We start from the raw sequence: 13,818 nt of genomic DNA on the forward strand, positions 1-13,818 counted from the left end.
AAAACGGCACAGCTCAAAACAGGACGGTTATCATGTCCAAAAAAATAATATATATATACGCCCATTATGTTTATTTCTTGTAATTACTATATTACCAAATATTGAAACAATTTTCCAATTGCATTGACTATGTCAATGTGGTGCCGTCACATGCAGATATCTGGTTAACTCTGTTAATGCCTATATTTCTAAGTGTGTGGTTATGGCAATACAAACAAGTATAGACTCGTGCTCCAGTGGGCGATAATTAAATCATTTATCGGTAAAGCTATTTTGATGCTCTTTTTGGGTGTTTGTATCTGGTGTGTGTTCGTTTGTGTCCACAGTGCAGTGTACTGGGCTTGTACCTGTAGTTGTAATCGTATTATAAGTCCGAAGATCTCTTGGTGTTGATATAAATCCTTCTATTATTGTATGGGACAATAAAACACTGAAGGTCAAATATAAATGATAAGGTTAACGTAGGATTAAACATATAACATATAAAATATGGTTATCTTTTAGTTCCATGGATAGTGTATGTACAATGATTTTTTTTCTTGAATTATTGATATTGAGGAAAATACGCATACCATTTATTCACCTTAATCATCAACGTGTAAAATAGGCCACAGAATCAGTTTGCATGAAATTACATGGATGTATATGTAAATAATGTCAAACCACTCTTATTTATTGTACATTTATCCAACTCAATACCACCAACACGTTTAAGGCACGTCTCTTAAAAACCAAATAATGAATTTAGCTACACATTATATTCGTGACTGAAACGTGTCGTGTACATACTCGGTTGCACTACAATGTCGCCAGCCCGGGGGTCGGATCTTGAACCCTTTGTTTGCAAATAAGGTGCTCTATCACATGATCTGGCATGCTCACACAAGCCATAAACTATTAACTCACCTGTTTGCGGGTCAGTATCGTGACATTTAAACTGGGTCATCCTCAACACAGGCGGCGATCTAACGTTATAATAATTAAAACGATAAGATCCATTGCCTAAATAAGACGCTCCCTGCATCTCCTTGAAAACAAGTAATTTATACGGTATGTGGGTGATATCTTGACCTTGATTCAATATTTGTGTAGCGCCTCGAGGTATGATCAGAGAAGGTGAGTAAACTGTACATTGTTTTTTTCTTGTTATGAGAGCACCGGTTTTCTTTGGAATTATATTAACTTTAAAACCAAGTAAAACGTATTTGTGTAATATGAATAAAAAAACAACGTATTATAATTAGACAAAGTAGTTTAATGGGTTAAACACAACCAAGGTATATGTAAATCTAGGACCGCGACTTCCTTGATCTAAAGCATTGGAATTTAAGTGTTTGTCACGTTATTTTGATCGTAAATTTTGGCCCATTAGCGTTCTTTAAAGTTGCACTCTCACAGATATACCATTTTTACAACTTTTTTATTTTTTGTCTTGGTAAGATCAAATTTTTGCATAAATATATGCAAACTAATGATATAAGATTGCTGACAAAAAATCAGATGGTAGATTTTCATATTTCCGTTCGAAAAGTAATGTTTTATGGCTAACGGTTGAAGAAAAATGCATACAAATCATTTTTTGAACTTAAATATAAAAATCTGCATTCTTATTTTTTGTCAGCAGTCTTATATAACTGGTTACCATGGATTTTCGCAAAAATTGGCTCGTTCCAAGACAAAAAATAAAAAAAAAGTTGGCAAAACGTGTTTGTCACGTTATTTTGATTGTAAATTTAGGCTTTTTAGCGTTCTTTAAGAACTGCAATAAAAGAAGGTGTATTTTCGTGTATTACAAACATACCATTGGCACGTTCTTGTCTTTTACAGAAGCTTAATGGCGACCAGAAGGAAGCTCGTCATTGACTGTGACCCGGGAAACGATGATGCCATGTCAATCTTGATGGCACTGTCAGACGTCAATATTGACGTCATCGCTATCACGTGCGTTGCCGGGAACTGTGACGTCACACAGGCATCACTGAACGCATTGAGGGTACTGCAAGTGGCGAAGAAACTAGACGTAAGACATTTTATATTGAATCGATGCAAGCAAATTTACTTAAACATTTCTATCTATTTTAGATGGATTCTTATTTTCAAGGCACACATACGCTTTCGTCCGCAAAACCATTTTGCATTTGGTAACACATATTTTATGTAGTGATAATGGAATTTGTACTGTTAGTCTCAACTATGACCGGTTGGATCACTATCATTGCAACGTTCCGAATAATTACTTTACCACTTACATGAAACAAAATTAGTGCAAGGTATCGCCTATACATACTATATAATATAATTTATTTTATCATAGATCCCCGTCTACACTGGATGTGACGCACCCCTCCTGGGGGAGCGGAAACCGGGCTCCCCGTATCACGGGGTGGACGGCTTAGGGGACGTACCTGACCCCGGCGCACCTGGAATTGACCGCATTCAGATTGAGCACGGCGTACAGGCGCTCTTACAGCTGTCAAAGGAGCATGCAGTTAAGTCTTAAACAAGTTAGATCTCACCTCTTCAGCAGCCTGTCGTACAGCTTCGCACATTGCGTATTTCCGTTAAACAAACAGGCCGACCTACCGTCCGAACTCATTTAATTAGCACACTGTCAATATAAGGATACAGTTCTATTCAATCGTACTTCAAAGGGCATTTGAAAAATCCCGATATGATTTAAATGTACTTGAAACACAAAGGTTGAAACATTTTAAGAATTCTTATGAATATTGGCTAAAATACCTTTGATTTTGCAAGTTCATTTTATTTTTGTCACAGGTGAACTCCAACTTGTTTCCATAGGACCGTTGACCAATGTTGCCATGGCAATCCGGCTGGATTCGGCGTTTGGCTCCCGTCTGAAGTCATGTCACATCATGGGTGGAAATTACCAAGGTATGATAACTTCGAGAGTATGTTTTTTTTTCAAAATATGTTAGATGTATTAGCACTATCACTGTCATTACGTCCTGTTAACACGGTAGTCTTCTGAATGTGTAAAAAGGCCTATCAAATTCACCTACAACATACCAGAGGCTAATAGAGGAATGTCTATGAGAGTTTGACATGATATCAGCGTGATTTAATTAAACGACCTGGCGATCTTTATTGATTCTTACGACGAACACCTGCGACTATTTTTGACAATATTAGCTGAATGTTATTTTATTTTCTTCCGCTAGAGGAATGTTATGACGACAACGTACAAAGTATATGTTTTGTCAGGAAGAACGCTCAGATGAAATGGAAACGGACCCAGCAAGGATTAAGTTTGAGAATTTGGGTAACACACAATAACACAGAGAAAATTGTTCTCCTTGCATTTTTGACGTCTCATCAAATTATTCTCCAACATTCTAATATTGATTTGCATTTAACCAATCTCAATAAATTCAGATCCTTAATAATCACTTCACAACGTTACAACGTTTCTATGTGTGTCTTATTAGAAAATAAATATTTTGTTTCCCTCTTTTAGGTAGAGGGAACATAACAATGGCGGCAGAGTTCAACTTCTATGCAGACCCGGAAGCAGCCTTCGTGGTTCTTGGTCAGCTATGTTGTCCGATGACGGTGATGCCGTGGGAAACTTGCCTGGAACATGCCATCTCATGGGTGAGCACGGTCTGACGGTGATCGATGCACATACAAGCTTGTCCGAATTCCATCCAGTGATAAGAGATAACGTTCTTGAAAAGATGCACTCTAACTCCCAAATAAGATTTACCACAATGAATACAAATGTTTTAAAATACCAAAAAGGATGTATAAAATGTCGAAAACAATGGTTCTTATGTGGATACCGAGTTTAATTTGAAATAAATGTGCAGAAAACACGGTATTTTGACCTTATGAGACGATAATATATATAACCCATATCTCTGGCTTAAACTGTTCTCTTAACGTCTCTTAGTCAACCAGACCCGCGTCTGTAGTGTCCATTTTTAATGCTCACGTTTTTTAATTTAGATTTCATCTATTGGTACTCTATTTGTATTACTTTTTCTACCATTGCAGGAAACGCATACCAACACGCGATCACATGATACCGAAAAAGCCAGATTTATTAAGTCCGTGGATGAGTGGAGCGTCAACTACGTTAAACCAAAGAACGCGCCAAACTTTGTCCCGGCCGACGAGGCGTGCATGGCATGTTTTCTTTCAGATGACGTCATCAAAAGCAGTGTACACGTTTACGCAACCGTGGAAACTAAAGGTCACTACACAAGTGGTCAAATGGTTGTTGACTGGAGAAAGAGAGATGTTAACGATCCCTTATACAAAAAGCCAAATGTAACCATCGTCACCGGTCTGCACCAGAGTCTGTACGAACAGTTGATGGATAGAGCTCTCTCTTGTTAAAATCAAAACGTGTCAGCAGTCGAGACTTGAGCAAAAACACATTTTTTATTAAAACAGAAAAAAAGGCTTACTTCCGGTATATTTGGAGCGTAACGTGGGAGTTTTAATATAACCTATGATTGTAAGTCTTTTGCTGTCATCTTGTGGAAATTTACTATGCTTCATTGCCAAATTATTTGCTGGTGTAACTTGCATGCAAATGAATTAAATTGCTTGACGTGGACTTTGCTTCATTGTTTGTGGACGTAATTGAGGACTAACTTATTCGAATATTGGTGTAACTTGCTTAATTATGGACCTACTTGTTTTGCGTGGACGTATATCACGCATCCAACATGAATTACGCAATGCCATTGGTCAATGACTGCCTTGACTGGTCACGTGGTGACCCCATATTGGGTCACTAATCTTAATATCGTACTGGCGTCTATTTTCCGAATCCGATGAAAAAATGAAACACTCTCAAGATTGAGTTGGCGTCCTGATCAATGTTATAGGTTGGCGAGGTGATATAAACGTCACATGGGTAAATATGACCCGGTATTGGATATGCGGAACGCAGGAATCCATATTCGGGTTCGAGCTTCGCTCTCACACGATATGGTGTCATTTGTCCCGTATATCCCATATCGGGTCACCCCCTAACCCCGTAACGTATACTCTTGCTTAATTGCGGACGTTAATTGCTTAACTGTGGAATTATTTGTTCGAATATGGACGTAGCATGCTTAATTGTGGAAGATTTGTTCGAATATGGTTGTTATTTGCTAATTTTCGACTTTCTACTTCGAATGGACGTATCTGGCTTAATTGTAGACAAATATTTTCGAATATGGACGTTATTTGCCTAATTGTGGACTAACTTGTTCGAATGTGGACCAATCGTCCTTGAATGTCGACGCAATTTGATAAACTATGAACGTAACATCATTGACCGTATATACACGTAACCCAGCTGCTTCATGATGACGTAAAGAGCTAACTATTTGAAAAAATCCATTTAATAAATTTCCGGATTGCTTGCGAAACTACTACTTATTTCACAGAACATTACCAACGATGTCCTAACTTGTTTGACTTGTAACAGGGTTCAAAGCGTTGAATTTATAGCTCCAGCAACATTGCGAACTGTATTTTGTTTACATAACGATTGTGGATAATAAATTAGTTTAAAATAAGTATTTTCCATAGTGAAATATTTACATACGATAGTAGTACGGCTACGAGTTCATGCCCAACATTCAATACACACAATGAAATAAAAGGAAGCTTATGACCTGCCTTTTAGCGGTCTTCATTAGTGACCAATATGACGCTGTATGTCCACTTAGCCTCGCATTAGTCGCCGAGGTTGTTTACTCTTTGACAAAAATACATTTGGCACCCGCCTGGTTCAAAGGTATTAAGATACGGGATATATAATCGCTACTACCTGAAGGTGAAGGAACTTGAATGTTAAACGGCTTTTAAAAATGTTGAATTAAAAGGATTACTTTAAACCAGTTTTGAAGAGGTAAAATTTAAATTGTTTTCACGCTTATTGATGTGGTAAATTGTATGTTTATGCCATTTAGTGTTCCCTAGCTGTAATAGACAATTGTATCGACATAAAAATCTCATTTTAGAAAGAAAGTACTACTTATTTATAAATTAATTTAACTGATATTAAAGTATTACTTATTATTTGGAGAAAAACAACAACAAACACAACATTTTTTAACGGGGTTTCCATAATTGTCTCCACTGGGATGCTTTTGTCCGGTTTTCGGTTCGATTCCACCAGTGTTTGCACGTCCACCGGTATTGTTTTTCATATATTTTCCATCAAGTCTTTACAATACAGAATGTTAATTCTAGTGGTATAATATTTCCATGCATAAAGCATGATTCAAAACAAATATTGAAACCGATTTCTAGGATACAATTCTCCCGTTGAAAACTGAATACATCTGTCATTCGCCAGATTCTATAATTCTAAGCAAACCAATACCATAACCATTGTTTTGTTATGATAATTAATTAAGAAGCGTGAATGATATTATGTTTGAGGTCAGATTTTGTTGGTGGGACCGTTTTTTTCTTCTTCTTCATATTTTGTTTGAAAATCGAGCCAATTTGCTATATGTGTGATTATTGGCGCCATTTAATTTGACGTCATTACATCGTTTAATTGTATTTTGAACGAAGTTGAAATTTGGATAAATACATATTGTATACAGAACAGAACAGAAATAGTGTATACATAACTGTCTTAACATTTACTCGAGTGCAGGTAGAAATATGGATAATAACGTCTTTATCATCAACAGCAAAGAAGTTTGACTGTAATTTAGATAAATTGCTTTTAAAATTTAAATAAATGACCTAATACAGTTTGTTCGGTACAGATTGATTCAATTATCAGAAATCGGATATTGGTATTTATTTTAGTAAATAGGAGGTGAAATTGTTATCGATTTGGCTTAAAAATAGGTTCATATTTTGTTAAAGAAGTTATCAAAAAAAATCTTCAAAAGGACAAGTCAATCTTTCGATAAGAAAGATTTAAGTTTATAGATATATGATAAAAGACCTTAACCAGGAGTTATGACATGCGTTGGTCACACAGCATGTATTTTGTGAGGAAAACGATAACTTACTGAAAACAGAAGTGCTTTGAAGGTTTGTTTAATACGATATTATTATTTGCTTTTATTTGTTCTTGATATTGTTAAGCTGTGTCGTGTTATTTTCTTTATAATCAAATGTCACTCACTTACGCAAGAAACACTATACCGTCATTATACATTCAGAACTATTGCTGTAACCTGAAAAACCTCGTGGCCAGAATGATCGAGTAAACAGTATTAAATTGTTCTAATGTCTGTCTGTTTTATTAATTTGCATGGACGTATGGATTAAAATGGCCTAAACAGTTATATCAATTTCATTTCAATGTAACGCATGCATTACAACTGCAGATAAGTCTTCCACTGTATGAGGATCTATGCTTTAGTTTTTTTTTTCTTATTTAACAGAGGGACATAATGAATATAAATAAGGACGAATACCTCAACTCAATCAGTGTCCCTGTATCATGTGTTTATATAGCCTTACAATACATCAGTAGAATATTAGAATGAGGACGATAGACGAGAAATCGACACCGATCATCAAACTAAATAGTAAGGCTTTAAAGGGACTCGCTCATGGCTTATAAAATGCACGTCTTCTTTTTTATTACCGTAAAAAAGTGTGGTAAATCATTAGGAGTGTTAAAACTAAGATACTGACAGTTGGAACCTTTCCGCAAAAAAAATCCTTCAATACCACTCTTTTCAAGAACGTTTCTAACGGGAGTAAGCGATTCGTTTGTGCGTGATTGGTTGATTTACATTATCACGTGATGTTATCAATGTATTATTAAAAGGTCAAAATATCCATCTTTGTAGTATAGGCCTTGTGGCATATTGGAAGTTTCGATTTTTTCTTGACTTTACCGGGGTGGGTTCGCAACCCAACAACACCATTTTTTTTATTAAACTGGTTTGTACAATTTTCTGCAATTTCGATGTCATAGAGTTAAGTCATGATAAAATAAGTGTTTTCAGATGCATTACCGCGAAAAGTAATTATTGGTCCTAAACATGAGCGAGTCCTGTTTAAAGTAGAAACTTAAGAAGAACTTGAATATTAAACAGGCATTCACTCAAGAAATTCTTTAAACAAATATTATAAACTCTGACGTTCTATTGTATTGAATTAGATAACCAGCCGAAATTCATGGTAAATTCTTAAAGTGTTAATATAAATTATGAGTTTAATTTACAAACAAATAAGAGTTCACAACGTCCTCAGATCTGCATTGGTCTATGGCACTCGAAATAGAATCGCTTTGTTGGGGACAAGTAAATAATGTTGTATTTAAAAACTGGTCAGAATGTTTGAAAGAAAAAGATAAGTTACTGAAAAGGAAACATTTCAAGTCTTAAACTTAATGAATGGGCCATGTATGGGGCTGATTAAACATAATGGACCTATAAATCTATCCTTTATCTGTGACCTTATGTATTGTTTTCAAGTTATACAATTTAATAGTTATGTTCGATATCATTGTCAAAAGTGAAATTCACAAAGTAAATCATTGCAGATTAGTCCTCTCTACGAGGTTTTGAGTCACATAATTCGTGGCTATGGTATCCTTTGTATGCCTACTTTCGTTTGCAAATGTCGGTAGCTCGGTAGGATAGTTTGTCGGTCGGCCGGTCGGTCAGTAGGTAGACCATGTCTTGTCCGCAAAATAACTCAAGAATTGTTTATCACAGGACCATAAAACTTCAGTGATAGGTTGCACTTGGCCTGTACATGTCCCTATGGTTACAAGCTTAATAGGCTAAAGGTCAAAGTGAACAGGTCATAGGTCAAGGTCAATCGTGATGTTATCATAACTTTTTTCCGCACAATTTGTCGAGAACGATTAAATCTGAACGAATGAAAATTGAGCGGTGTTGTGTTTCTGGTCAGTAAAACAACAATCAAGGTCATGGTCCACCGCCTTATAAAAATATGTCCGCATAATAATTCTAGAACGGGTTCACCGAGGACAATGAAATTTGAGTGGAAGGTTAATTGTCCTTTACTAGTTTATGAACCCTATTTCTAAGGGTGTGTGGTGAAAACACACGACCACGGTTTAAATCTCAAGAAAGCTTTGTCAGTGTAAAGGCTCACGTTCCTTAACATTGTGCAACAATTATTAAACAATGCATTTCTTCTTCGAACACACTTTTATTCAATCTTCCACGTGTTCCTGAATAATTGGCGCACAAGGGGAATAATATTTGACAAAAATAATCTTCTTTTCTGTATCAATGTCCATTTTATATATTTTTTCTGTCCGGAGGATGGAACGTCCCTTGGTCTCAAAACGTTAGATAATTTGATGACAGCGCACTGCTTCGTGAGAAAACATCAACAAGTTATTGTGACCTAAAACTCTACCACCGACTTTCACTAGTGTATAATTTGTAAATCTAATGCAACTGGGTTGCACTAAAAGTAATTGTGTAGAATAAAGCCCATACCGCGAGATTTCTAAAACTTGATAATTGGACACTTGAACATATGAAATGCGATTAAAGCGTCAATGACAATATTTTGATAGACATATTGTGATTTATTGCTCTTGAATAGAAAAAGCTTCTTTACCCAGCCGTTCTGAATGCACTTACTGCCGTCCCGCATAAAGCTTAGAAGTGAATTAAAGAGACTATTTCAAAGATTTTTGTTAAATTTGGACGAACTACTTTCTTTTGTGAACTAACACCCAGCCAATACTCATTTGAACAGACTTTTGTAAATGCAAGCACAACATAATTTAATTTTCGATCAATTTACTTAAGCTTTACCACAAAAAAGAGCATTTTATGGCGCATTCAAGAATATTTTTTAAACAATAGACTTCTTAATACAGTCTTTGATAACGCTTTATCATTGAAACATTTTTATAACATTTCACCCCAATCTTTTTCCGATATATGCACGTATAAAATGTGAACGAGTCCATTTAAAGAGCTGTTATATGTTTGCTTTGAAGCTTAAATCTACCAAAGTCTGTGCATAATATAACATATACGTATTAACAGGAATAATTAGCTATGTAAATTGGTATTTAATATGTAAATATAATTTTCAGATCCTTAGAAGGATTATGGGAAGTAAATGACAAACGGTTTCTGACTGTGTGAGTAGTTGTCGGTGAAGTGCTGGTCGACTACAGGCCGTTGTTAAGGATATCCGAATACTTCAAGCCTTCAAACATGGATAAATAAAAAATAAAGTGGTCGAAAACAAATTATAATCACTTGTCGACAAGACACGTGGAACATCGCACGTCCCTGAAAGTCACGTGTTATTATCATCCGAATAGCGCGTGTCCACGTGTGACGCACGCGCCATGGCGTTCAATGTGACGTACGGCGCGTTAACGGACCGCAACATCAAGCACCTGTACACGACCAGGGAGAAGACCATGCATAAGAATATCCCTAGACAGAAACTGCACAGACCCGGTATGGTGTTTTCTATTGAACTATCAGAACTAGCTCATTTAATCTTTTACATTAAATTATAGTGTACCTTTTGAAAGAAAAAAAAAGAGAAAAACATTATTTTCTCATCAGGTCGTTCTGTCATCGAAAGCGGCAAAAACTGAAGCAATGTAATTTAAGACTACTATTTGTTTTCTTAGCTTGCTCGTCACAAACATTGTGTGTATCAGTATTTGGTGTGATGTATCTTCCAGAGCTGCTCCAGCTGGAGATACAAGCTACTGAACGTTTCCGACACCGCCGCCGACGACGACGGGAGCCCAATATGGAGTTTATACCGGAGTTTGGCATCGATGTGCCGCGGGCCCCCGCTTTCAGGTTAGAAGTCGTTTGATTTGGCTAAGTTGGAGCACAGTTTTAACATGCTAAATGAAGTAATTGCAGGACGCTGTGCATGACTTTTGCGGAGTAAAAAAAATATCTTCAATGTGTATACTATCGGTTAGATCGCTCAACGAAAGATGAAAGGCAGGAATAACTTAACTTCAATGTTAAAATGAAACATCTATATTTGGTATTTAGGTAGATTTCTTAATGATGCATGTGGCTGCTTGATATTAACGATGTTTATGTTCATTACAGAACGGGCAACAAGGAGTTCATAGCCGGTCTGGTGGATCGACTGACAAAGAAACCGGATATCAAGTCCAACCCACGGGGTTGCGGCCACTACCAGCGGGGCTTCCACGAGTACGAATGGGAGGAGGAAGCTACCTCATCACGTGACCCCGTGCCAGCGCGGCGAATGAAAAGCATTCTGAACAGGCTCACGCGCCCCGTCGGGTGCGGCAAGCGTCACCCCACACCGGATCTAAATGAAGATGACTATCTACCAAACTTCGTTATATGAGTGGCAGAAGTACAAAACATTGATATAAAATTGTGCTCACTGGAAACTATAAAGTATTACATTTTTACGTGTAATCGTAAATAAGCTCTTCAGTATTAATTTAAGATTTATTAACAGTGTGCTGGTAAGTTATTGTTCCAGTATAATTACAAGTATACTTCTCCCATAGCGCTGTTCTTCGGCGAGTGTTGTAGAACAGTATACAGTTATTTCATGGTTATTTGGTTAACAGTCAAAACTGTTGTCCCGAGGTGGCGGAGATGACTTCTGGACCGTGGCACGAGGCCGATATGGCGGGGGCAACAGTACAGAATGTCATCGCCGACACCAAAGGAAAGGGTTCTTTAACCGTTACCAAAAGCACCATGAAATAACTGTTTTATTACTAGTAGGTTTATCTTAACCAAAAGAAAATAACTGTTTTATTACCTGATCAAAATTTATTTGAACACATTGTTAAAAACATTAATTATATGCCGTCGAAAAATAAAATTTGGAAATAGCGCGAGAGGGAAACAGTTCATACCGTTGCCCGAGAAATAGTTCAATTCAAGACAAATTGTTTGCTTTCAAATAAATCACCCAAAAATAACAAATTTGTATTTCTGTAACGAATCAGGTAACTATATTATTTATAACTTAATTCAAGGGACATATCTTATCTATTATTCATGTATATCTGGCGCATTTAGTTTTTTAGCAATAAAATAATTAGGTTGACTGACGCATTTATCATTTCATTATAACATGTAGCGTGTGACATGAGGTACAAAACTTTCGAATATTTCATTATGTATCTCTGACAGTCTATCACGCCCACCTGCTGTTTTGTGTGAACAGAATAACTTATATCATAAAACGACGGAACTATGGTTTATACGTACATGATAACATTGATGTAATTATTCGCGGACAATACATGCTTACATTTTTTTATAGGAAACTTCATGGTTCTATTATGTTTGACAATATTACTGTGTCGTATTTACCTTTACTTAGGTAAGTGCATTCTCCTACTATACAATGCCAGTCAAAACGTCGTTTGGATATTTCCATTCAAGGTCTCAGGCCTTAGGATCATACATTCATACCTAACTGGCTCAACAGTTTAGTTTCTACTTTGTTAATTCATTGACTCTTCAAATAATAAAGTAATATTTTAACATGTATTGGATTTTCGTTTTCATTATAGGTATGCATAAATGACCTAGCCATAGGTGGCAGTGACTTTCACTAATGGCATTTTTTTATAATTATATATATTATTATATAAAAAATCATAATGTCACTGACCGATACTGTGACCTGTTGTGTTAGCTGGTATAATCATTATACAGATACTGTCACAAGTGGTTTTAGCTGGTGTAATGATTTCACCAATACTGTCGCCTGTGGCTTTAGCTAATATAATCATAACATTGAAACTGTCACATGTGGTGTTAGCTGGTATTATCATTACACCGGTATATCACCTGTGGTGTTAGCTGGTATAATCACTACACCGATACTGTCACCTGTGGTGTTAGCTGGTATAAACATTACACCGATACTGTCACCTGTGGTGTTAGCTGGTATAATCACTACACCGATACTGTCACCTGTGGTGTTAGCTGGTATAATCATTACACCACTACTGTCACCTGTGGTGTTAGCTGGTATAATCATTACACCACTACTGTCACCTGTGGTGTTAGCTGGTATAATCATTAAACCGATACTGACAACTGTGGTGTTGGGTGGTATAATCATTACACCAATACTATTACCTGTGATGAGAGCTGGTATAATCATTAAACCGATACTGACAACTGTGGTGTTGGTGGTATAATCATTACACCAATACTATTACCTGTGATGAGAGCTGGTATAATCATTACATGTATCAGGAGAAACTAAGATCTTTACTTCTGCATTTTGTACTATAGCCTGAAGTAGAGCAATATATACAAAATCAGAAGTGGTTTCTCAGCATTAGATGTGTTTCAAAAAAAATATTTATTAACATATGATAGTGAATGAGGGTGGTTATACCATATAAGACCGTTGGCTACATTCAATATTTGTAGGTTTTGAAGCTGAATGGTTTGTGATATAAAAACACTTGCTGAACGTGCTGGATCTACTTGATAAGTCAAATCACTGCGAAATATATAGGATATTTATCTAGTGGTCTTTCACAATATCACATAATGTACTGCATACCTAGGCTATAACGAATCTTAATTAAAACTGAGCATTACACATATGTTTTGAACTTGGCTTATCAGTCTGAAGTTTAGTTAATTAAGTCACTCCTACGTTAGCAGTCTGCAAAATGAAATCGTAAAGCCAATACATTTTGTATACTGAATACGTCCATGAACACTTTCTAATAATATTCATCAAGTATTAATGTCCCCATTCATACAATTCACATCAATTAAACAAATGTTTACAAAGCTCAGGGTAATACTTTCAATTTGTAAAGAGCAGTTAAATCTGTTTCAATATTATGGTATATCAAATGATAGAAATATG

General features: G+C 36.2%; 2 protein-coding genes across 3 annotated transcripts; both read left to right on the forward strand.

The window, feature by feature from the left end:
• The first annotated feature begins 1,059 nt into the window (after nt 1-1,059).
• LOC128223459 (inosine-uridine preferring nucleoside hydrolase-like) lies at nt 1,060-4,569 on the forward strand. Its single transcript, XM_052932739.1, has 7 exons — nt 1,060-1,116; nt 1,828-2,020; nt 2,315-2,488; nt 2,525-2,552; nt 2,779-2,895; nt 3,479-3,615; nt 4,018-4,569. The coding sequence occupies exons 2-7, from the start codon at nt 1,835-1,837 to the stop codon at nt 4,360-4,362; spliced, it is 987 nt and encodes a 328-aa protein (XP_052788699.1). The 5' UTR covers nt 1,060-1,116; nt 1,828-1,834; the 3' UTR covers nt 4,363-4,569.
• A 1,159-nt stretch (nt 4,570-5,728) lies between these two features.
• Nucleotides 5,729-12,470, forward strand: LOC128224518 (uncharacterized). 2 transcript variants are annotated; one of them, XM_052934387.1, is made up of 4 exons: nt 5,729-5,875; nt 10,037-10,412; nt 10,646-10,769; nt 11,034-12,470. In XM_052934387.1, exons 2-4 carry the CDS (start codon nt 10,298-10,300, stop codon nt 11,299-11,301), a joined length of 507 nt encoding a protein of 168 aa, XP_052790347.1. In that variant the 5' UTR covers nt 5,729-5,875; nt 10,037-10,297; the 3' UTR covers nt 11,302-12,470. The 2 variants fall into 2 exon arrangements, with proteins under 2 accessions (XP_052790347.1, XP_052790346.1); XM_052934386.1 differs by lacking the exon at nt 5,729-5,875 and adding an exon at nt 6,620-7,023.
• The last annotated feature ends 1,348 nt before the right edge of the window (nt 12,471-13,818 follow it).

This window comes from Mya arenaria, chromosome 17 (genome assembly GCF_026914265.1).
Source record: "Mya arenaria isolate MELC-2E11 chromosome 17, ASM2691426v1".
NCBI classification, from domain to species: Eukaryota; Metazoa; Mollusca; class Bivalvia; order Myida; family Myidae; genus Mya; species Mya arenaria.